General features: G+C 39.8%; 1 protein-coding gene across 4 annotated transcripts in view; it reads right to left on the reverse strand.

Annotated features, from left to right (window-relative positions):
* ARHGEF7 (Rho guanine nucleotide exchange factor 7) overlaps positions 1-26511 on the reverse strand; it is a 2881265-nt gene that overhangs the window by 261108 nt on the left and 2593646 nt on the right. Inside the window, exon 19 of one of the 4 annotated variants that reach the window (XM_044072654.1) lies at positions 25462-25638. The exons of the other annotated variants lie outside the window; for them this stretch is intronic. Coding sequence (XP_043928589.1) covers positions 25462-25638 — 177 coding nt within the window. The remainder of the gene's footprint in view (positions 1-25461; positions 25639-26511) is intronic. 4 annotated transcript variants of the gene reach the window in all.

Raw genomic sequence — 26511 nt, forward strand, 5'->3', positions numbered from 1 at the left:
CTGTCATTATGTTGTGATGCAGTTCATTGCTCATACTGATCTCATTTAAACCTACTACAAGTTTTACCAAGCTGCACTGTATCCAATGCAATTCTTCTTGTTGGCTTATTCTTCCATTTATGCAGCTAGTTCCAGCTGGCTAAATTCGTGCCTTTAATGTCTCTCTCTTTCTGTGCAGTCTTAGGTTGGAGTCAATCAGCCTCGACATACAAAAAATATGAGTACGATCAAGCCTCACCTGACCTAAAAAGAGCCAACTATGATAAACAGGAGGGTCGGTGTTTGGGAAGCAAACTGGGCAGCTGCCTAGGGTCCCCCACACATAGGCATCAGGAAGAATGAATATTTAACATATCAGCATTCCAAAACTGTATTTTTTTCAAGGTCTAAGCTTAAGGTTACCTAGGCAGCAGCAATAAGAGAGTTTACAAAGTTTGAATGGTCTGTTGTTGGAGTTTTCAATGTCTCCAGCCTTGGGCCACTGAGTACCCAGAAAAGCTTGCATTTCCTTGCGATCTTGCAAAGAACTGGCAAGTGTCAAATAGATACACTCTGCTGCTGCTGGAAGGAGAAGGATGCCTCTCTATAAGCTCATGAAATTGTACACTTTGTGATTTGACAGGACTTGGCAAAGTGAGAACAGATTTTGTATGTTTTCAAAAAGGCAAAACATACATCAAATTTTACTCACTCTTCCCTATCTCAGCTGTTACCTTTCACTTACACTAAATCTCCCTCTACAAACTGCTCCAACAACCTTCCCATTAATAATGTTTATCTGTTCTCCTGTTTTTTTCTAATTGTGATCTTTTCTACTTTCATTAATACTCCTCTCCGTATCCTTCCTTCACTGTACAAACCAACTATCTTACACTGTTTTGTGACTATTCCCTTCTCATGAAAATAATTGTGCTAAGCCATTAACTTTCTCATAATGTATTGTACTGTGCTTTTCTGTATTGTCTACATTTTTATTTTATTGTTAGAAATGTGCAATGCTGTGTAGCTTTTCACCCCAAGATTCAAATGAAAAGGGGTCTTGCACAGCCCAGTCTGAACATCCTGGTAATCAAACACAAACAAGTAAAATAAGTCTGTATAGACATTTAACATTTTTGCTGTCTTATAATTTAATTTCCTATAGCTGTAAACTTTTTCTAGTATCTGAAATGTCTACAATCTATAGGGGCACAAAATCTCTTGTAACCTAACATTTATGACATGCACAATGTCCTAAGAAGAAGGTTTTAAAATACTTAATGAATGAAATAAATCAATACATGTAAATAAATTGAGCTTTTTGAAACCATACAGCCAAGAATTTAGAAATATGTTCGTTATTTATTCAGCTGCTCCATGTTTTTTCTTCTAAAGCTAAATAAACATACTGACTGTAAATAATACATTAGAAGTGTAATTTCCAGGTTCTGCTCCTTTATTACTGTTGTGTGAACAGAATATTAAGAGCATCTTTCCACTGCAAATACTGTTGAGTGTCCAAGAACTCAGACATTAGGGCTGCTTGTGAGGTTGTCAGCACAGTCTTGAGTTTTTCATATGTTACAGTGTATTACCTGATTAGCTTTAACTTATTTATTTTAGTTTTCAATTATCTTATCTAACTATTTTTCAAATTTCTAAGACCCCTTTCTAAAAATGAATATTTTCTGAGTGGTTAACTAAATTATCTTTTCCAGTGATCTTGCCACTCTGTTTGTACAGCTAAAATTCATTCATAATCGACATGTCTCTTCCACTTCTGCTCTAATTCAGAGTACTCTTTTGCTGTCTGACATGTGCATCTGACTTTTTCATTCTATTGTTGATGTAACAGTAAATTATTTGGTCTCTTACTTGATGACACAAGTATTCTGAATTTTGCCTATGATTTTTCATTACATCTACCAAATTAGACAATACCATTACTATGCTTCTTATGATTTCCTAAACTCTAGATTAACTACTTTTTTCTTGTATCATCTTATCCCCTCTGCCTGCCATCCATCAAGCCTCCCCTCTGCCTGCCATCCATCAAGCCTCCCCAATGGTACAAATACCTATTTGTTTCTTGGCAGTGAGAATCACCTTCAGCTCCAATAGTGTGAGAACAGGGGGCCAACATCAAGGGTAACATGGGAGGGAATGCTTGTGCTGTAGCCCGCAACCCAGCAATAATGACCTTTTTAAGTAACAGCCCTAACCTAGTGGCGATGTACACATGTGCATTACCACAAGGACTGCCAACACTTCCACCATGTCAACAAATGAGTCACCTTAATGAGCAGGACAAAAGTTACCATCACCAGCTTAGGCAGCCACAGTGCATGCACCTCCCTCATTCAACCCCTACATTTCCTGTGTTCATTTGATATTTGTCGCATGACACCAGAGTGGCAATCACAGTTGGTTGGAACCCCCCCCCAAGGACAGGCATCATACATCCTCCCTGACAACATCATCAGTCACACGAGCTGCTAAGCAAACCTGTGTCACCAAGACAGTAGTTGGGGATTCATCCCTCTACACTACTGGTTTGGCAAGGCTATATTTCTTTTTCTTCCTGAAATCATTAGAACCATAATGGCTTAGCTTTTCTGTCGACATACTGGCAAACTTCACTACTACTACGGCCTTATCATTCAAATATATCCTTTACCTGGGACTTATTTATTTCTACCTTTGTAGTGATGGCATTCTTTCAATTAAAGAGGAAAGTTTTGTAATTTTGAAACTTAAGAGTGATCTTTGAGTTCCTTCTCAGCCACAGAGTACTGTGGCCACTAAATTCCAACTACCTTTCTACCACATGATCATCTACTTTATATTCAGTGGTACACACCAATTACTCTCTCTCTCTTTCACACTATTTTCATTGCCATATCTGGTACATTATACTGACTGTAGGGCTGTGACTTCATACAAACATTCTGGAGGATGCAGTGCTGTCTCCTTTGGGCTATGAGAGAATTTGTTTGCCCCTGAGCAGAGTCGGCCAGGATACAGGTGACCATAACTTCCACCCAGGGACCACAAAGGCCACCACCATTAACCCAGAAAGCAATTAAACATCTGTAAGCTCTTGAAAGGTGAGGGGGTGTTATTTATGGCTGTGCTAGGTGCTAGACTTGGCAGGAGCTACTCTGTGTTTGTGTGAAACAACCTGAAATATATTACTATGCCACTATGTTTTTTTTTTTATCTGATGATAATCAGACGTCTGAGGTATACACCTCAATAAAATTACTACAAACTGGTGGGTATATAAGCAGTCTGTGGATGAAATGGCTGACCGCTGTTAAAATCTGATCAAGTTAAACATTCTTTAATCTGGCTTTGGAGGGCTATTGTGAATGTGTGTGGAGCAATATGGAGTGTATTAATATGGTGACGTTTATCACAATCAAACATCTGAGGTGTACAAAGGCAACAAAGTGGCAGTAACTGCTGGACAAAAAGTCAATCTGTACATAAATGTGACTAACTCCTGATGCCAATTAGTAACCCTGAAACAGTCAATGATTTTAACTAACTGGAGCAGTGTCAATGTATGTGTGCGTGGGTGCATGTGTGCATGCATGCATGCATGCATTTTACTGCTGAAGACTAGGCCTTGTTAGCTTTTCTTCATAACTGTCAAACTGTTACCCTGGCAGTGCAGTTTGGCAGCTGCCACACCATTCAACAAACTCTGTAAAAATACATATTATATGGTTTCCTGGCAATAATGCAATCCAAGTAACAGAAGCTGTATAGCCCATGATCAGGCTTTTCAATTAATTTTGTTTGTAAGGGGGCCACCTTCTAGGAATTTTATTTTTTTTAAATATGTAGAATGTTGTGGTTGGTTAAGAGGGTACCAGTCACCATTACAAAAGGAATTAACTTTAAAGGCGGCTAGTTATTTACATGGCTCGTCACTTTGACCAAAAGTAAGAACATCTTTTGCTATACTAGAGACCTGCTCTTACACTAGGTTCAGTGTTTCCCACAATTATGGGTGAATGAGCCAACATTACAACTTTTGTTTGTGGATATTTTATATCACCTCTTCACAGTCAAAACAGATATACTCTATCTAAAGAGCATAATGAGTGAAAAGAGCTGGAACTACTATACGATATTTTACAAACACAGTGAAGATGCAATCCACGTTAAGACTTTGTGGGGAAGTCTTCATACTGTCCCTATGTCCATGTAGCTTTTATGTTGTACTGTGGTTTCCTCTAATATCCCACAGGCAAACTATTCTTCCTCCAATGCTCCTGCAGTAAGCATACAGTATCTGTGTATGCAGCAGTTGATAGACCTGGCTTGTCAGAGGCAGTGCCAGTATGTGTTTGTATGCACGTGTGGAAAAAGACATTGCTTTCTTTCTGAAGATGCACATGCATATTGGTGACCACACACAAATATTCTACCTGGAATTGAAAAAAAAAAAACAGTTAAAAGTAACTCACTTTCAAAAGTAAGACACAAAACATTTTATAGAGCATCTCCTCCCTCAGAGCTTCTGGGAGCTTGAAAGTCCCCAGAACCCTGGCTGTATAAGGGAAACTCTGACCCAGCTTCAGTAGGAGGGTTCATGCTCAACTTCTGTCCTGGACTCTACCTATTCTAAAACTGGCCCTGCCTAACAGGGGTATCTGGTAAACAAATAAATACCACATTATAAACAGCAGACCTTCTCTCAATCTTCCAAAAGTCAGTGCCCAAACTAACTTGCTTGAATTCTTAAATTAATCTCAACTTTGCTTCATCAGAGATACAGAACACAGAGTACTGCAGCAAGTTCTATGAGGTGGCAATTAGCTATTGCTTTTTTAGTGCTGCCTTTGAAGCAAAGAACTGTTAGGAAGGCTACATACTGATACATTTAGCAGAGATAATATATAAAACAGGCAGTTTCTGTTTATATGCACATGCATATTTTTTTCTACTCAAGAAGACTCAAACCATATTCTAACAAATGCAAAAATTTATTTTAATTATATCTTACAACATAGGCAGACATCTGTTATAAAACAAAACACGTCGGTGTCATATCCAAACCACAAACAGTAACACACATACTGTACAATAAATATGCCACATTCAAATATACATACATAATTTAGTTTCAAAAAGGTATTTACCTGCTAAATATGGCTATTTCAAGCCAGTAATAACTATTCACAGAAAAAATACACAATGTATACAATTTGACATTTAAAGAGCTATACATTGTACTGTGTTTTGTCAAGATTGTGCAAAACACCTAAATCATTTCCTTATCGTGGCAATTAATCAATGAAAACACAATTTATTGTGCAAAATGCTGATATGAGTCTGGAACTAAATTAATCTCTTATTCTGTAGCCTTCTCCACTATGTAAATGAGTGCTACTTTGATGCATTAGTAACTATACATTGCTATATTACAAGGTTTCATAAACATAAAGCAATTTTATTTTTAGTAATAACATGACTTCACAAAAATGAACCTTTATACTGAATGCCACCACTGTTTACTGAACAGTTGGAGTAAAGAAAACACTCCATCGCACAGCTGCATGTGTATTCACTAACCTGTGCATACACCAAGTTGTATCAAACATAGTCACCGAAACATTTACTTTGAAACAAAAATGTAGTCACAAAGAAACTGGTGCAGAATTTTACACAATTTCATAAAGAATAAAATAATTTTTTTACAGGGCAGAACCTGACTTGCTAAAATGTGCTCTTATAATGTCCGAATAACATAACCTCGAAATGTTCGATTATACTACATGGTGGAAAACAGTAAAAGCTCCTGTGCATAGAAAACTGAGGAACAGATTAAAAATCACTTAATGACTTTTTAACAATATTTACAACAGCCAGTGCAGCCACTGTAGGAGACAGTCTTTAAAGGCATATACAGTTAGGTGCACAGCTTACACAACAGAGCACCAAATACTCAGTGCAAGGAAAGCCACAGAGAAAACTACAAAACTGAAGATGTCCTTCTATTCTTATGCTGCAGTATTCTAGTTGTGGGATTTCCTGCCCTCAGGCAACTCGTACGTTGGCTCCTATACAAAAGCTTCAGCTTGGCTGTTGCAGTGTGTGTGGGACGTCAGACATAAGGCCATAAACCAGGGGTCTTAAATGTGATGTCTGCACGCACAATCCTCAGAACTTTTCAGCCGCAGATGACCTATGCATCGTATGATCACTCCTTCAAAGACTTCGCATCAATAAAGCTAAGTAACCCGTTGGGTATCTATTTTTCTTGTTTTGCTGATTGTTATTGCTTAGGCTTGGTTGTTGTAGCCTTTAGCTGATTTCAGGTAAAAAGGGAAAGTGCCAATGCGAGTGCCAGATACCTCAAAGACGCCCATGATAAGTGTGTTTTTGCTTAGGTAATCATTCCTCCTGCTCAATTTGTCAATCATTTGTGCCGAAGACCCTACGCAGCCGTCTGTCTGCTTTAAACCTTAACCTAGAAAACCAGCGCCTAAAACTGTTAGCCCTTAGAATGGATCCCGCATCAGAGGCCAAACCCAAACCTCCATGAAAGAAGGCCAAGATTTCTAGGCCTTCCATGCCTGCCGCTCCGCTTCCCGACACCCCGCCAACTGCCGATCAAGGAGCTGAGGAGCACTCAGCGGTTGCTTCGACTTCAACGACAACCCTTGAGGAAGCTGTTGCACAACCGATGACTGGCACGTCCTTGGAGCTTGCCCAAACACCGACTACCATCAATGTTGTGGGGGAAGCAGTTTCGGTGGTACCTCCGACCGGGATCCAGTCTTTGGAAATGTTGTCTTCAAAATCTGACGCCAGGCCGGTTCCTACCACCCCAGCCAAAAAGAAACAAAAAACCAAGCATACCTCCTCTTCCCCAGAAACCATACCAGGTTGGCAAGCTTTCACTTCCTCTCTCATGCAGGCCTTCAGCCTCAGCCCCTTCTATTCTGCCTCTATTAAGCCCTAGGCCTGCTTCAGCCTCTTCCCTCCCACCTATGACCTCTCAAGTTAGGGAGGAAGAGTATGATTCTTCCTTTTCTTCCTCAGAGGACTCCATTTCATATACATCTCAGATTGCTTCTCCTCAGGAGTATTATTCACCTGATGATGAATCTGTGGAAGGGGATTCTCACCCTGAAGATCTTACCTTTGGTGAGACCATCACCAAGATGAAAGATTACTTCAAATGAGATATTTCCCAAATGACTGACACCCAAAAGAGGTACTTTGAGCTGCTTCAAGTGGAATCACCCTCCCCCTCAGCTGTCCCTTCTGTGCTTCCTGCTTACTTGGATGCCTTTAATTCAGCTTCTAAGGCCCCAGACTCCCAGCCACCTGCCCCCAAGTGCCCTGACCGCTTCTATAAAGTGCCAGAGGAGCAAAAATTCCTAGTTAAACCTGCCACTTCTCCTGATAAACAGTCTAGACTGCTGCCTTCTGCCTCCCTCCTACCCACTGATAAAGACAGCAAATAATATGGATAGGATGATAAAGAAGTATACACATCCTCCACTTTGGCATTCAGAGCCATAAATTATCAGACTCACATGACTAAGTATGCTCTAGACTTAGTGTCTCAAGCCTTTTCCATGTTGGCTTCTATGCCTGACAGTCCCATTAAGACTGACATGGCCTTCAAACTGTCCTTGGCTCAGCAAGTAGCCAGGCATTCAATCAGATGCAATTACGATGCTGCAGAAGCATCTGCTGACTGCAGCATCTACTTCTGTCCTCAGGAGATGCTCTTGGGTAAGACTTCAGAATCTACCTGAAGACTTCAAGTCCAAAATCTTGGAAGCCTCCTTGGATCACAACTTTCTCTCTGGAAAACAATCTGCAGATCTCTTCAAGAATCTGCAGGAAAAAAGTTAAGAATTACAGGGCATCAAGCATCTGCTGGTGTCCCTCACTCCCAAGTATTACAGGAACTACCCTGCTAAAACCACCTTTGTAAGGTGCAACCCTCCTCAGGCAGCTGCCTCCTCTTCCAGATCTAGAAGAGGGGCAAGATGACCTACTTCGTTCAGACCTAATGCACCACCTCCTCAACCCAGACAACCCTTCCAGGATAGAGGAAGTCCCAATAATGTGTGACTGCCTGGTCCACCTATCACTCTCTGCATGCCTTCTGCACTGTCTCCCCTTTTGGCAAGCCATCACCACAGATCAGTGGGTCCTATCCATTATCCAAAAGGGTACTTCCTATCCTGGAAAGAAAAAATACCTAAGAGAAGTATTCCTCCCCCCCCAAAAAAAAACAAATGAATCTCCAACTACAAGTTTTGTCAGAACCTCTAAAGCTAGAACCTGTCTCCTCAGGACAGGAAGGAAAGGGATTCTACTCTCGTCTCTTCCTGGTTCCCAAAAAAGATGGCCCTTGGTGACCCATTTTAGATCTCTTCTTTCTAAATCTACATCTACAGGTACCCTCCAAAATACTGTCACTACCCACTCTGCTGCCTCTTATTCCAGTGGAGCCTTCATGGCCACCCTGGACCTAAAGGAAGCCTACCTTCACATCACTAGCAGGACTTCCCACAGACAATTTCTATGTTTCTCTGGACCTTCCTCTCATTTCCAATTTACTGCCTTGCCGTTTGGTTTATCCACTGCCCCTCAAGTCTTTACAAAGTGCCTAGCCACAGCCATTGCCTTCTGAAGAACTCAGGGGATCCAGATATACCCATATCTGGACGATATCCTAATACTAGCAGAGTCCAAAGATACCCTCTAAAGGCATCTGCACTTCATCATGTCCCTTCTGCAAAATCTAGAGTTTACCATCAACCTCCCAAAGTCCTCTCTGAACCCAGGCCAGGACAAGATTTTCCTAGGCTGCAGAAGCAGGACGGACAAAATGAAGGCCTTTCTCCCACAGGACAAGGTTCTATCCCTGACTTCCCATTTCCAGGAAACCTTCCATTTCCAGAAGGTGACAGCATGGCAATTCCTCCGTCTCCTGGGCTTAATGGCAGCAACCATCCCCATGCTACCACTAGCCAGAATGCATATGCGCAAGCTACAGTGGTACCTCAAAAACAGTTGGTCCCAACACCTAAATCACTTAGAACAGGATATTCCCCTGCTTCCCTGTCTAAAGAAAGAAATCAGCTCGTGGATCCAGCAAATCCAACTAAACCCGGGACTTCCACTGCAACCTCCCACCCCAACCCAAACAATGCATACAGATGCCTCAGATTCAGGTTGGGGTGCAACTCTGGCATCCTACAGGGTCCAGGAAAACTGGCACTCTTCTCTATAGAGCAAGCACATCAGGGAAATGGCAACAGTCTTCCTACCTTTAAAACCTTTATTCCCCTTCTGGTCCCAGGGGTGTTCTGGATAGTGACTGACAACACCACAGTTATGTGGTACCTCAACAAACCAGGAGGAACAAAGGCCTACTATCTGTGCAGGCTGACCCTGCTGATATGGGACCTAGCCTCTCACCACAACCTGGTCCTGCAGGCGACCTACATCCCCCCACAGGAAAACAAGCAAGCAGACCTCCTAAGCAGGACCTCCTCTCCACAGCACAAATGGATGCTGGGCCGGGGGGGGGGGGTCTTCCTAGACATAGTCCACTGGTGGGGTACTCCACAAATAGACCTGTTTGCCTCCACCCCGAACAGGCAGCTGCAGACCTTCTGCTCAAAGACACACTCCCTTCTAGCATGGAGAGTGGATGCTTTCTGCATCTCTTGGGAGGGGAAGTTTCTTTATGCCTTCCCCTCCTTTCCAATGATTCAGAAGGTCCTCCTGAAAATACAGAAAGACAAACCAAAAATCTTGTTAGTGACACCCTACTGGCCAAGGCAGCACTGGTTCCCCCTACTTCTCAATCTAGCCAAGTGCAATCACTACAAGTTATCCTACAAGGTGGACATACTGACACAAGACAAAGGAGCTCTCCTTCATCCACACTTGCAGATGTTATCCCTGACCCTGTGGGTGATAAACTTTTGATCCCCTTCAGACACCACTACTCAGAGGATGTGCTTTCAGTCCTGAGGGAGTCAAGGAAACCTACCATCAGAAAATCTTAACTAGCTAAGTGGGAAAGATTTACAAAGTGGTGTCTGGACAAGGGAAGGGAGCCTTTTTCGGTGAATGCCCCCCTTGTTCTCATTTATGTGTGTCAACTGATTAAACGTGGACTTCTGAAAGTGCGCCTTTCTGCTATATCAGCATGCTTGTCCCTGGATCATTCCTTGCTAGCTAGACTCGATGTAAAACTCTTCCTTAAAGGGGTCTTATACATGAGGCCACCAAAGAAACCTATCCCTCCACCCTGGGACCTCAACTACATCCTGAAAAAACTAACCCAGCACCCTTTGAAACCGGCTTGGTAAACTTCCTCACAGATGTGTAACATGGAAAACCGTCCTGCTGGTGGCTATCACTTCAGCCAGAAGGCTCTCAGAGTTGCAGGCCTTAATGGCCTGCCCTCCCTACACCACCTTCCACAAAGACAGAGTCATCCTGCAAACTATACCCTCCTTTATGCCCAAGGTGGTCAATGACTTGTCTCTAAACCAATCTATCCACTTACCCACTTTCTTTCCCTCCTCCACTAATGAAGGGGAGAGGATGCTGTACTCCTTGGATGTACACAGGCAACTAAGATTCTACCTGGACAAAACCAAAACCATTAGGAAATCTAAGCAGCTCTTTGTCTCCTTTCACCCCAGAGCCCTGGGCAAGGCAGTCTCCAAACAAACCATCGCTTGCTGGATCAGGAAAATTATTTGTCTCTGTTACTCTCACCATGAAAAAAATCCCCTGTGGGAGTAAAGGCCCACTCCACTAGGGCTCTGGCTGCCTCCAAGACCTTCATGAAAGATCTGGACACAGCAATCATCGTGGAAGCAGCCACATGGTCCACTATCCACACTTTCACCAAACATTACAAACTGGACCAAGTTTCCAGCGCTAGGGCAGGATTCGCCAGGGCCATCCTACAGGGCTTTGTAGAATCCTCTTAAGCATCCACTTCCCTTTCATGCATCGAAGCTGTGGTACTCTCCCACAACTAGAATACTGCAACATAGGAATAGAAGGACATAGAATAGTTGTGTAAAATCTTACCATAACCATAGATGTCCTTCTCTTCCATGTTCCAGTATTCCTTCCCACCCACCATTACCCCCTATACTTTCTCCTTCAGTCCCAACTAAGTCCTGGATCTACCTAAGCTAGTGAATGACACCAAGGCCACACACCTGTCCCCACTGGCATTCCTCCAGCTGGGCCTTCTTCTCTACCTGCTGGCCTTCAAGTTCTGAGGATTGTGCTTGCAGATATCACATTTAAGGCCCCTGGTTTATGGTCTTACGTCTGACGTCCCACGCATGCTGCAACAGCCAAGCTGAAGGTTTTGTACAGGAGCCGACGTACGAGTCACCTGAGGCCAGGAAATACCACAACTAGAATACTGTAACATGGAAGAGAAGGACATCTATGGTTATGGTAAGATTTTACACAACTATTCTTTCCACCGAAGCTGAAGTGCAACAAAACTGGGCCAATTTATTCACAAAGATCATTATATGCAGCTTCCATTTTTACTTAGTTACAAAAGATTTAAGTTAACCACACATAAATATTTCATTAGTATCTATCTTCCTTCTCAGAGACACAAAATGTCTGCTGTTGCTGACATAGTGTTAATACACCTAGCTATTAACAGTTAAAGTTAAAACTGCAGTTCACAGTTAAGCTGTTTGAAAAATCATTTCTGTCGCACTGCTTCATGCAAAATCTATGCATGACACCTCAACATATGTTTTAAGTCACTTTTGCAATAACTTTAAACCCACTAAGACATGTCTGTAGAGTACGATTACATAAAATGACTGTGGTGTCAGGATTTCATGTAGTAAAAGATTCATTTGTATAGGAATAGGCAGCCTGCAACTAAAAAAGTACAGACTCTGTAAAAAGGAAGTGGTTACAATATTATTGTTAATCAGTTTACTCAATGTAAAATAACTATTTTGAAATTAAAACAAAGCAAATGTTTCCAGCATATTCAGTGTAATAGCATACATGCATCTTATCAATAATCCCATATCAACACTATTACAAAATATGCTTTACAGGAACTCAAACTACTTATCTTTACTACTACCACCTCCAGCTAATAATGCTTGACATCCCCAGCTGCTAGACACTAGGAGAGAGAGAAAGTATTTGTATGTGCAGGATTACATTTACTATCAGTAGCAATGCCTAAGAAGTTAACAACTTTAATATTAGAAACCAAACACATACGGCCACATTCACAGAGCTACATAAGAAAGCCATAAACATCAGAGCTGTGGGGTTTCCAGTACTTATAAAGACATTACACCAAATTTAAATCTCATACAAACTGATCGAGACTGTCACCAAAGTATAACATTAAACACAAACAACCCTGAAAACCAGACCTGGCAAAATGTGTAAAGCAATTTTGTTCCCAGAAGACACTAACATCAAAGCTGCAGTATCAACCCCCTAAATGCACTGCTAATGGATACAAAGGTAACGTTCCAAATGTTTCAGGTCAGAAGAACAGTTAAAAAACAGTAGGAAGCGTCCAGACATTCATAAACATCTTTGAAAGGCACAGATAGTGGTGCACAACATTCAGGACCACCTAAGACCACATTTATACTTGGCTACAGAATTTTGTCAAACTGCTTACCAAAAGTTTTACTTTTTTCCTTGAGATAATTAAGCCAAATAAATGATGGAGAATCACTCACTAATTTCTATCAATACAAAATATACTGCACTTTGCACTGCCCTGAACTGCTTTGTATTACATTTCTGGACTGTAAAGGCTACATCACAATGACAGCACCTAAGTTCCCCCTGTCAGCTAGTCAACCTATGACACATTCTGACCAATGCGCAAACAGCGCTACTTTGTCAGTAAATCTGAATTTATTAATTTCAACATCCATTACGCTTCTCCCAGAACCACCTTAAATCTTTTACAGCCATAAAATGCTTGCAGGTAGCAAGAATCAATGGAGGAATGGACAGTGCCAGTGGTGGAGGTGAGAAATATAAAAGCAAAAGAAGAAAGATAAAAAACAAAGGTTTTAGATATCCAAAGTCATCAAACATTTTAAAGCACTATTTGGGTGAACAACTAGAGCAATGCCTGCACAACTGAAATGCTGGTGACCCAAGTTTAAGAGAGAAATGAAGAGACTTGGCTTTGGTCTGTAGTCTCTTCCAGGTTGGGGGGCAATCCACTGACCACATCTTTGGTGGAAACAAAGCACACTGAGAGAAACTAGAACTGCACAAGGGGTGAGAAGCATGTAAAGGACACAGAGCCAGCAATAAACAAACACGCATACACAAAGTTTGCAGGTGGTTACTAGGTTATCAGCCCAACAGCCATTTAAGCCTAGTGAAGCTTACCCCAAATTTATCAAAATATTGCTGACACATGTCAATGCCTCAAGGAATTTTAAAGTTTTGATATATGCTTGTACACATTAAGCATTCACAGGCTGCTTCTGCCCATTAGGGACTTAGATGCCAAACCATAGAAGTAAATTTGTGGTTTCTTATCCATTGGTCCAAGTTCCACTTGAATAGGGTTAGGAATGAATTGTGCTTTACACGGATGGGAAGCCTGCTCTAGAGAAGGGGTATTCTTTGACACACATACCTGTCCCTCCAATATATCCTGTTTATGTAGCAGAGGAGGCTGAGATCCTTAGAATGGGTATTTCAAATATTTTGTGGATGTGTGGCAAAATCCATCAGTGCGGTATCAGAGGATGATTGAAGAGTAGGTATAGACTGCCATGCAGCAATCTGTACAAGTGATATGGACAAACTGGGTACAGGGAAGAGCAACATGTAGCATTTCTTTCACCACATCAAATGTCTGTTCTACTAGGTGACACTAAAATGAGTTTTTTAAGTCAAGTGATTTAAGCATTGCAACAGGAAAGTACTAGATGTATACATGTTTTCCAAAATGATCCATCAACTAAAACTCCTTATTGGGGAGATAAACCACTGGGGTCTCTTCCATGGCCTCCTGCTTATATGGCAGTGGTCAATATAATGGAACCTGCACTGGGAGCCTTACTTAAATACTCACAGTCCCTGGGAAGATGGAGGACACTTCCAGTCTCCTTGGCTTAGGCACAGCCATGTAGGGTTCCTGCTGAACACTATGCATGGAGGGACCATCTTGTTGGCCAATGGACTCGCCAAGAGGTAAGGAGTGGACCAGGAAGCCTACAGCACAATACCTTCCTCTCATACAAACTTCCTCCTGGGAGACAGTAAGGCCAAGACTCTTATCGATGCATCAGTCTGCGAATTTCACTGAGGGAACTCTCCTCCTGTTCTAAGTATGTAACTGGAAAGAGAGAGAGACTCCACTGAGAAGTTCAGATGCTTCCTCTTACATCATCCTCTTTCTGGGGGCATCCAGAGAGGACAAAGAAGATTCTAAACTGGGTAATACCTGTGTACCCCTGTAGTAGCTTTCCATCCCACTGTTTCTCTGAACAGAAGATGAGAGGGCTAAGCTCTTAGACACATGAACATTAGGTGTGGCGCTGAAGTTAATTTAAACCTCCGGAAGAGTTCAGCAAACAAGGAATACTGCTTCTGGGCCAGCTCTGATCACTGAAGTTGAAGGTCTCCATGTTGACATCGACAAGCTTGGTGCCAATTCTGCTAGCCAAATGTTTGACAATGACAGAAGCATGACAGGATGACTTTAGCCCTAAGTACTCGAATACCAAAAATGTTGAAACTGAGAAGAGCAGTAAGGGCATACGGGCTGTAAATGACACCAATTCATCAACACCAAGGACTTTGGCTCTAGTGATACTTAACCAGAATACAGTGACAGGACTGAAGAAGAGATTGTGATGGGTGTCGACAGAGGGAACTACAGGTGAACTGCTGTTTATGTGAGGCAGACAGTGGGGATTCTCTTGCCACCCTGGAAACCAAGGGGGAAGAAAAGAGATCTATCTCAGTCTGAGCCTTGATAAAAGTTCTCATCATTTTCTCTTAGTCCAAGTTAACAGCAACTGAAACACATCAAAGAACCTGAAGCAGCAGACAGAAGGAAGATCTAGATCTTAAATATCTGGAGAACTCCACAACTCCTTTTCCGAATGGAAGCTATTATGTCTTTTTCTTGGAAGGGGACCCTGCATCTCTGTAATCTCCAAATAAAAAACCTTTGATTTCAAAGGCTGATCTGGACTAAGCCTAGGACCAGTTTAGGGTGAGGAAACCTCAGTCTGCATTCTTGTGGACCTTAAAATGTAATGTAGTCACTAGACAGAAAGCCCTTAAGCATTAACTTGTTCCCTCTCTCTTGCAGGGTTCTAGACTCAAATTCTTTGTACATATCACACTGGACATTTAAATGATCTGCCCTTAGCAAACCATGCATATGGTATGCTTGTCTTGGGCAGATTCTGAGCCCACACTTTAAGCATCTCCTAAACCCTGAAGCCGTCTCTTTCTCTAAAGGCAACATGCAGGACACAAAAATAACAGTAGGCAGTGGGAGGCACTGACAGAATGAAAAGCCAAGTGAAGGAGCAATAACACACAAACAAAATGACAACCTGACAGGAGCAAAGGGCACTGACTAGACTACAAGAGAGACATAAATAACAGAGTGCTGATAAAAAGGAAAGATCTGACTGGAGATGTCTTCATCTGCTGGAAAAAAATGAGAGAATACATCCAAAAACACTCATTAAGAAATAGTTAAATATCCTGGATCACTGATCTATGCAAGTGATAGATACGACATGAAATGGGTTATAAACTGGACAGAAAAAAATGCACCTTAATCAATGCTTAAGAATTAGCCAAAGAGCTAATCAATGCTTAAGAATTATCCAAAGAGCCATGGATCATCTCTCAATGCAAGCAGCAGATGCAGCAAATGAGAGCTGGACAGATAGGAGACACAAAACATCATGAAGGCAGATTGCGAAATCTGACTATGGGAATATCTTAAAGGTGCCAACAATCACGACCAATCCTACTGCTGAAGTGCACAAACTATATCTTGTTAAATCTGCTAATGGGCATTCTGTGCATCACAAGCTGTAACATAGTATATACCACTTCTTTAAGTAGATTAGCTGAATAAACTAGTTTTAATAGCAGTAAAATAATAGATATGTTCAAATATATTATTATATCAGCTGATCCACAGAAGACTCCTCCTTGAAGGGTCTGAGGTCAAATACATCAACAAATGGAATTTGTGAAGAAAAAAGCTTAAAACTCCTATTCTCATGGATAATGGCATGCCTGCTTCAAGACAAACTGTTTCCTGAGCTGGAATAGTTTTTTTACCCTAACCATTAAGTACCACTGTCCTGCAAATCAAGAAATAAAAATGAATACTTCACACTTACATTGTTAATACACAATATTTATTTATTTAATTATTTTACATACTCAAGTATGTACTTGCCTGACTTGTACAGAACTCCAAAACTAGAGGCTGGAAGGCCAGGGATGATGGAAGATTATTCCAAAACCATCAGGGAGGGCCCTCTCATACATCAACTTTTATGGGAAAAATGCAGTCATTATATCTAGCATCAAGGATCTCACTCTGAATTTGATCCTCAAATGACTGACCACTGGAGTTTGTCAGCTTTGTACCTATAAAGGCAATCCTGAGAAGAATGAAGACAGACCACCACTTTAAGCTCTGGGAACAAAACCCAAGAAACTGCCCATTGCAAGAACAACTTCAGGAAATCACTGGATAAGCAATCAGGACAAAACTATGAGTTAATCATCCATGTAAGGGAATACATGACAATATTTCTTCTGGAAGTGTTTGGCCACAAGGGGCAACACTTTGGTAAAGACTATGGGCTCCAAAGAAAGCTCAAATGGCAACATTCTTTACTTAAGGTTATATTTGCACATAATGAACTGAAGGATTTCTTGTGTGGATCCCACAATGCAGATGTGTTAGTTAACATCTTTGAGGTCCAGGATGGTTCAAGACTTGTTCGTCACCTTCTGTATTTTAAAAAGGGTGGATTAAAACCCTGAGCTCTGCTTGGAGAAAAAGACAGCCTCTACAGTCTTTCTCTGACTGTAGAATTTAGGTCTGCCCCAACAGCTCTAGATCAAAAGTTAATACAATAAAATGCAAATGGAATACTAGCATATATGAATCACCAGATTTGAATGGTTTGCTATAGTAACGTCATTGTGTTATTTGGTTTTGAGGAGGTCTAATTCTGGAATATAAAATGTTAAGTGATTTCAACTATCATTTGAATCTACTGACAAACAATTGTTACTCAACAACTACTTTGACTTAATGAAAAAAGCAGAGTTACATCTAGCTTTCCATGCTTGGCATATTTTTATTATTTTTTCTTTCTAGGAAAATAAAAAAATAGGGAGAGCCAGGACTTTAAGAGAGAACATATCTAGTATCTGCAGGTCCTTTATGCTGGTTCTCAAAGATGGGGGTGACCATGAAAAATTGCTGCCCTGCATACCCTCCTGGATGACTAAGGCATGACATAAGGGGCAAAGACAGCATTGTACTTCAATACCCTCTTTGCAGACAAAAGCCAGACTTAGAAGAATACCAATGACCAGAAAGAGAAGTGTTATAACTGCTGTCAAAGGGTACAAAGACCTGTGGTGGACTGGTTAAAAATAAGCTGCCCTCCCAAAGTGGGCATCCAGGACCTTCCAGTTTAACCTATGCAGGCATATGCTGAGCCTGCATCCCATACAATTCATTTCCAAAATAACAATTACAGTGGGCCACATGACCATCACTGAAAATGAAGATAAAGTCATCAGAGGGTCCACCCTACTCAACACTCTTTCAGAGCCTAGCTTTAGCCAAAGTGGATGGAAAACAAACAGATGGGACAAGCAGTTGAGGGCCGTATTGTTATAAGTTATACTTTCAACAGTTTGTTGGTACAAAAAAAGAAATGCCCAAGCATTGGATCTTTTAAGTATTTTGATTAAATGAACACAGTCAAAGCCCATCAGGAAGGTACATTGATGTTCAATCTACAGAACAAACGCAAATACCAACCCTTTCTGGTAAAGAAGTCCCAGTAAAGAAAAACAAAAAATTAATCCAGCAAGACAGAGGGACTCCAAGTGGCCAGTTTCAATAAAAAAACTGGAAAATTGACTCAATGATGTGGTCCCTATAAAACCTAAGCTGAAATCTAGGAACCTAAGACGTTGAATGTTTGTTGCTTTTGTATTATTGTATTTTTATTGTTTTATACATATGTATATATATATATATATATATATATATATATATATATGTATATATATATACACTTGTTACATATGCATTTTTATTAAATTAATATGATTTCTGTACTTAGGTGCTTTTATGAGACTGTTTGTTTAAATAATTTGAGTACCCTGATGTCACATGATTAATCAAGGGAGGTAGTATATGGTATTTAAACTGAGTTTTTTAGTTTGATAAACATTACCTGAAGAAGCAGCTTAGTCTGTGAAAGCAATTGTGGTGGACAATAAAAGTTTTTTTTATTGAAACTGGCCATTTTGGAGTCTCTCTGTCTTGCTGGATTAATTTTTTGATGTTCAGTCTATAACTACACATATAAAACATCAATTCAGGCATGCAGAATTTCTTTCAAGTTTAGAGTGAAGCCTAGATAGAGAAGACTGGCTACAAACTGTAAGTTCCCAAGAGCTTTCTGAACTGAAGTAGACTGTATCAAAAGATCATTTAAGTAAGGGTAGACGTGGATAGCCTCAGTGTGCAGAATGCTAGCACAGGGGCTAGGCGTTTTGTGAAAATACTCTGATCTGTACAGAGACCAAAGCGCAAAGCAGAAAATTAAAGAAAATATTATCTCAAGAGCTTTCTGTGATTTGGATGCACAGGGATGTGAAGGCATGCATCCTTTAGATCCAAGGTAATAAAATAAGTCTGTAGAAAAATCAGAGAAAATAAGCTTTGCAGAGATAATGCTCTGAATTTTGGATTTTTGAGAAACATATTTTGGGTGGATAAATCTAAAATGGGTCTGACTTTCCCATCTTTTCTTGGTACAAGGAAAAGCCTGGACTAAAACACCTTTCTCTTTTGGTAAGCACGAACTGATTAAATTATCTCCCTGGTGGAATAACCAGATGTTTTTAGCTAGGGAATACTCTGGGATGCCAAATGGCATGGGAGGAGAATTTCAGATAAGTCTGTACCCATTTTGAATGATGTTCAGAACACTGGTATCTGATTAACATTCTCCAAAGATAAATGCACACAAAGTATTTCTGCATGAATGGTGGTGGTGCTGGTGGGGGGAGGGGGGGTTGGCTAAGATGCAGGTAAGAAGACAGTTGTAATTTGAGCTTTTATCACCAAACAAAGTGTGTTTTAGGTTTTCCCTGACACTTTTTCTTGCAGAAATTATTTCCCCATTTGCTAGGATTTTTGGGTTTTATGGAAAAATGAACCAACTTTGGAGAGAACTTCACTAGAACTCTGTGGTGGAGAGAGAGAAAAGCTGTCTGAAGTCCTGGCTAATTTTCCTCCTTTTTGCCATATTTGGAAACTTCTAGTTGAAGATGGTATTGACAGACTGTCCTTGTCTCCACCAGCATATAAAGCTTAGTCTTATCATCACCTATTAAGGACTACAGACAAAGTCAATAATACCTCCAAAGAACAGATCCAGTTGCTGCTGCTGTGGAAGAGGTATCAGCAGCATTGCTGCCACACTTCAATGACTACCTTGCTACTTGTGTAGCTGAAATGTGCATATTCTGTAAAGCATTACTATTACAGTCAGGGAAATCAGAAATAATCTTATTCATGTCATGACTGAAAAGGATCAGTAGACTAGCTCACTCACCCAGTTATCAAACAGCAGTAAATAAAATGTCATAAATAACCAACATGTATCTAGTCAAATGGGTCTGGTAATTTATAGCATGGAAAGAAAGAGCAGTAGAGGTGTACACTTTATTTCCATCCCTATCTGTAATGCTACTGTCTTTATCATTTGGTAGTGCATTAGTAGATGGCAAAAGTTTAGAGTCCTTATCAGGTTCCACTGAAATCACAGCTGGGTCAGAAGAGGGATTATTTTTGAGAATCCAGCACTTAAAACCTATCCACTTTTTTAGGTGCAGATGGCTGTGACTTGGGTGCTACAGATCAAACAAGAAGGCATATTACACAGAAGGAATAGTTGAATGCTTAGTGTCATCCTTGATCAAAAACTCATAATATATTTTTTGAATGCCTGAAACTTTCTTCCCTTCCCAGGTGAACTGCTGCATCAATTTCAGAATGGTGTCACCAAAAGACAGGTCTCCCAAAGGAGAGTCAGGAGACAGAGTACCTTCATCTGCTGACTCAAATCCTGTAGGAGACAGGATCTGGGAAGAATAAGCCAAGGACCCAATATCAGCATCTGAAGATCTCTCACCTTAAGTAGGGTGTCTTTCTTCCTTTTCTGATGAATGGAAGGAGGAGGATGATAGAAAAACTGAGGAAGCTTCAGAAATATTAAGGCTTTAAAGGTAGTCAGGAAAAGCTGTACCACTCTTGTTGCTGATCAGGAGGAGAAGGAACAACAGAAGTGGAAATGCTTCTTCTTCTGTCTCCTCTTTTTGGCAGTATCTGCAGAAATGAAACAAGGACAGGCAGACTTCTGATGTAACTTAATAGGGGTATCTACGATGCACTCTTGAATGAGAACCTGTGGTACACCATTTGGTCCCTCAGAAATAACTATCTGGTTTTCTCCCTTCATGGCCTTAATGACTGTCTTCTTGTCAGTAGGATAGGCAGCCGTAAACCTTGCAGCTTATTGGCGTTTAGAAGGGTCTTGACAGCAGGAGCAGGGAAATATGTTAAGTAGTCTGCGAGCTTACTATGTACCTTGACAGAGACATCCAACACTGAAAAGACAACAGAAATTGTGACTCCTTAGGCTTAAGTTCCTTACACAGCTGCTAAGGGACATCCAGGAGCAACAACTCAGAGACCATCTTTATTCATGCCAATTCTTTAAGCCTCTTATCCTCAAGGCAAATGTTAACTGAAGTGAAATGACTGCTAACAGTTTTTGGGATAAAGGACTTACAGACAGAACACTCCTTAAAATTATGTTCAGGTTCTGAACAAAACAAGCACTCAATAGGAGTATCCTTACAGAGAGTCTTGCTGCACAGGCCATACAGATAAGAGGACTAGCATTCCTTCATAATATGGCAGCAAGCAAGTTCTGACAATTTTCACACCCATATGCCCCTTACATAACAGCACACAGTCTCTTGCATAGGTGATAGGCTGGATGTAAAGCACAAGAGGAAGTAGTCAAAACTTTTGTAAACTGGCTTGACATACTGTTTCCCTGGCAGAATACTCCCCAGGTATCAGCAGTGATCTAATGAACATCACATGTTACTTAATGGCTAAACTAAACTGCTCATATACAATGCATCTCCCCCTGGTTCTAAGGCCTAGGTCACAGCTGAAAAGGGTCCAAAACAAAACAATGTACTTATCAATAACAGATGACTTAAAACCACCCTGAAACTGAAACCTGGTTCAGACAAGATTGACACAGATTCTAAATATTTTCTGAAGGTAAAAATGAATAAGCTGTATGTTAACTTGAACTATATCAATTTTTAACAGTTAAACTGCCTCCAAAAGTTGTGTACAGCCTCTTTAAATATGACTAAAATTTTAAAGTTACCAATACCCAGGAAAGAGAATTAGCAAAGGCTCCCTCGTGTTACATAAAAACTGTATTCTCCTACAATAACACAGCAAGATAATGTATTTGTTCCTGCTTTCGTTTGTAGATTAAAAGTAATGCATGGATTCATATTCTCTGTCATGAGCAGGTCTGACAAGCAGAATGCAGATAATCATTTCTGAAGGGGAAAAAAAAGCACACAACCAGTTACCTCTACTACATTTTGGCATCTCATCACTAAAAAAACATTTAAAATAAATTCATGCTACAACATACCCCAAAAACCTACAAAGCTTCTTTTATGCTTGAAGCTCAACCACAGCAAAAGATGAAAATAAATACATACGTACATGCATACATACATACACATAAATAAATAAATGTATTCTCACAAGTAGTGATATATAATTATTGGCCATGGGATGGGCAAATTCAATCCAACATGAAATGGGATAGATTAATTCAAGCACCAAAAGGGAAACTGGCTAGGCTTAAAATGGCCCACAAGGACAGCTAGCCTAGTACTTAACTATGAAAATAAACAAACATGTTTTTCATCTCATCTTGATTTTTTTGCAGTATTAATATCCCTGTATCACTCTTATAGTATTATTTCCCAAATGACTGATTGGACTATTCTGTGCTACTTAATTTTAAAAATATGGTTATAGGACATAAATTGCACTGAAGTATCAAGTGTAGGACTATAGCTCCACAAACTTGGAATAAGAGTACTTTGAGTTCCTAATTTTTGACTGACTCTGGCAAGAGTACAACATGTCATCTGCAATGACACTGTATGTTTGTCAGCATCCATCTATTATTTAGTATGACAAGTCACACCTGAAAGTAAGGTGTGAAAGAGTAGCTTATTCAGTACTAGAACTGCACTTCAAAGCCACATTTTCATTTTCTTTCTTTCTAAGGTGCAAAATTGTTGCTGGATCCCCCACACACAAAAAAAAAAATTGCCCTCAGTACCTACGTTTAAAACTTTTTTATTGACCATATAAGATAGAATCAGTGACACGCTTAGTTACTATTTTTTTTTCTTTTCTACAGCTGTAAAAATCTGAGATGTAGCTTTCTCTGTTGGCCTACATGATGCTACAGATTACAAGGCAACTAGCAAAAAGAAATAATCAGATTAGTCATACTGCTGTGCAAAGAAATGGCATTAGGGAATATAAATGACAGTACTACTTTATACTAGGTCAATGATGGCGAACCTATGACATGTGTCAAAGGTGACACGCCATGACGTTTTGGGTGACACACCAACATTCACCAATACCTGAGTTACCAAAGAAACTGCTTTTGCATTTGTTGCTCATGTGAAGTGCATTGAATTATCTTGTGCCAGGAGCCAGTTCACAGCACTGCTGCAGAGGTAAGGAAGTTATTAACCTCAAAGACTATTTTGATATACTGTTTCGATAACAGTCTGCAAAGGGCAGTGCTGACATTGTTTTCTCTTCATGGTTACACTTGCACAAAGGGCAAGTAGTCTGCATTTCTAAGCGTGTGCTCTTTTACATTCCTTTCAACTGTCCTTCTTAATCCCTCCTAAAACTACACTTAATAATGACAATAATTAGATTTATAGACTTATTTTACTTTGTATATTGATTCATGTTCATTTTTTTGTCAGTGTCTCAAATTAATAGTACTAGTAGTTTCAGTGTCCATGTCTCTCATTTCTACATTTGTCCCTGATTCTGTTGAGATTTATCCCAGATGTATTGAGAGTTATGCTGTTTTATTATTTATTTAATTTAAATTTATTTATTTATTTTTATTTGGGGGGGGCACGCCAACAGAGTCAAGTTAGGCATCTTCTGAATTTTTGACAAGCAGCGCCCAAAAGGTTCACCACTAGGTGCTCCAGACACTGATTTAAAAGGAAAATACTATATGATGAGAAAACTTTGACATGCATGGAGATGTCCTTTCAAATACAGTGCATTCTTTCTCTTTTGAAAATACACATTTATCTGCTTAAGAATGCTGAAATGTTCATAATTAAAACTCTCTCAATATTCTCCTCCCTTTTCTATCATACTTAAGGGCAATCTAGCTGGTGCAACTCCAGCTTTTTCTGATAAAATTTAAAATGAAAACAGAAACCTGTAGCTTTTACTAAAAATTGACATCAAGCAACAAATTAGAGTTTGCATCTCTTTAAAGCTTTCAATACAGAAAAATATCTAGTCATAATTCATTAATGAGACTTGCAGTTTAAGAGGTCGAAGGTATACACAAAATCATCATTTTAATATTTAAAGTGTTAAAATTAATGGTTAGCCTGCAAATGCACAGTCTGGTAAGAATTTCAGCTGGCATTATGGAACACACTACCCTGCTGGCATACATCTGAGGGTATACATTAACATTTATAAAACTCAAATGAATATTTAGCATTTTCAGATATTGCAAAGAATAACAAAGCCCCTTCTTAGAGAGAGATAACGAGCGAGAAAGAGAAAAGCCTTCCACTGCCAACACATTACTTGATTCAGCATACAGAGATTGAAACAAAAAAATCAAACAAATCCTTATCCTTTCAATAACATTACACTTAGAATGTCAAAATACATGCTCAAGTTATATGCTTTGTTAAAGAATAAAATTATATATTTTGTAATAGAGAAGAACTCTTAAATTTTCTGTTAAACAGCCTGACTGCCCATTGCAATATGGAGTTCATGTCAGGATTTTCAAATTGCTACTTACGGGACCAACTAACAGTTGCCTATTGACTATCACAAAAAGCCATATTTTGACACACACGCGCACACACAGACACAGTTTCTGGCAGCAACTGGCTCTGGTGTGACAACTGGCTTTTACATTCTCAATGTGTACAGTCCAGCCTAAAAAAAAACACTACCTAAACCAGAAGCAATACTGCAATTCCTACATAATGTAAGAGTTTAAATGGCCCAGTATATTTTCTGCATTTTGCACTGCACACAGTAGCTGTAAGGTAAAGAACAAAGAACAGCTGGCAACATTAGTGCTCTGCAGTTTCACTGTAACCTGGTAACAATAAAATCTAACCCAACTGAAGTACTTAATATATGTAATAACAGATACCAACAGCCAATACATGCCGTTTATAGTGGTTAGATCTAGAATAATAATCAGGGTGTCAAATTTATCACAGTATTTTTCAATCTAGGTTCCATGTGTTTGCTTCTAATTAGCTGTTTTATTAAAGACATTTAATAGATATATCTATAATTCTGCTATAAGGTATTACCATCCAATATTGCTTGTACTGACTTCATGAAATTAACAATTTAATAAAAACATTTTGAACACTGCAGTATCATAAAATGAAATTGGCACTAAAATGCCCATGCTGAGGGGCACATCAGTTAGCTACAGCCACTATTTCAGTGAAGAACTATACAAAATACTTTTTCTTTTTAGAACATAAATGGACCTTTACAAACGCGCGCACACATCCACACACAGAAAAATGCATTATGCATCCACACATATAAACCAAGATCAGTACAATGTACAAACAACTTCCAAGACCACAGTGGAATACTACATACTATACAATGTTGGAATATCACATTAGAGATACAAGAAACAGTAAAAAGACATCAAGGAAACAGTGAACAGTCAGACAAGTATTTGTTAAAGAATAGTTAGGGAATGCATTAGTTCTGGTGAGATATATATGAGCAGCAGCTCTTACGAGATGTAGACCCCATTCTGTAACTATGAGCTGTCCATATACTGTCATAGTCAGAATCTTCCGAAAGATCTGAAGGCTCCATGCGGGAAAGACTACTGCGACGACCCAAGGAATCTAGACTTGATTGGTCATCATCAGCCAACACGTGATTATGCATCAGGTCAGTGCCTTGCCAAGCTAAGGGTGGTTGAGTAAAATGAAATGGAAAATGTGGAGGGGCAGTAGAAGGATGAGTATGTGTATGATCAGAAGAATCAACAAACCAAAACAATGACATAACATAAATGTGAAGGGAAGAAAAGGAAAAGAGAAAACAATGTTAGATAGATAATGAAGCATTATTTCTCATATTACTACTGTGAGTACTATGTTAATTCTATTTACACTGTGGCTTTGGGAAGCAAACAGACAATGCTGTTAAATCTTTTTTTCTTTATTTCTTCTAACAACATAACACATCTGTTGCAAAAACTATTCCCTCATTAAATTATAGAAAATATTTTTCTTCCTCTCTCAAGACTAGAGTACACAAATATAAATACTAGCATGTTTTCGTTATGACATTAGTTTTACTGCAGCAAGTTCAAAAACAGGATTGTTTTATTGTCTGCATCAGTACATAACCTCAGACTTACTGCAGAAAAATGAAAGCTGACATTTCTGAGTTTTAATAATACTGTAACCTTTCCACAAGAAAAAAAAAAAAAAAGATTTACACAAAGCTCCTGAGCTACATACTTTCAGGGTCACTAATACTGAAAGCATATCATTGAGAAATTTCCAAAATAATTTCACCAAATTCCTTGGTCCTGAAACGAAGAGAAAATAAAAACCCTGACTATGACCCAAGTGATCAGTGTTTGATTAGTGGCAAAGGCACTACAGGGGCTGGCCAAGGAAGGATGGGCTAGAGTGACTGATACCAGTTTGTCTATCCTGAGGGAAGGGAAGTAACCAAGCCTGTCACAAAAGTGATGGCTACTGAAAGGTCTGAAAAGGCCAGGTTAGGCTTGCACAGTTAAGCAGAGCATGCACTGTGGAGTCAGGGAT

Source organism: Protopterus annectens, chromosome 5.part0 (genome assembly GCF_019279795.1).
Source record: "Protopterus annectens isolate FY-2018-M chromosome 5.part0, PAN1.0, whole genome shotgun sequence".
In the NCBI taxonomy this organism is placed as follows: domain Eukaryota; kingdom Metazoa; phylum Chordata; order Ceratodontiformes; family Protopteridae; genus Protopterus; species Protopterus annectens.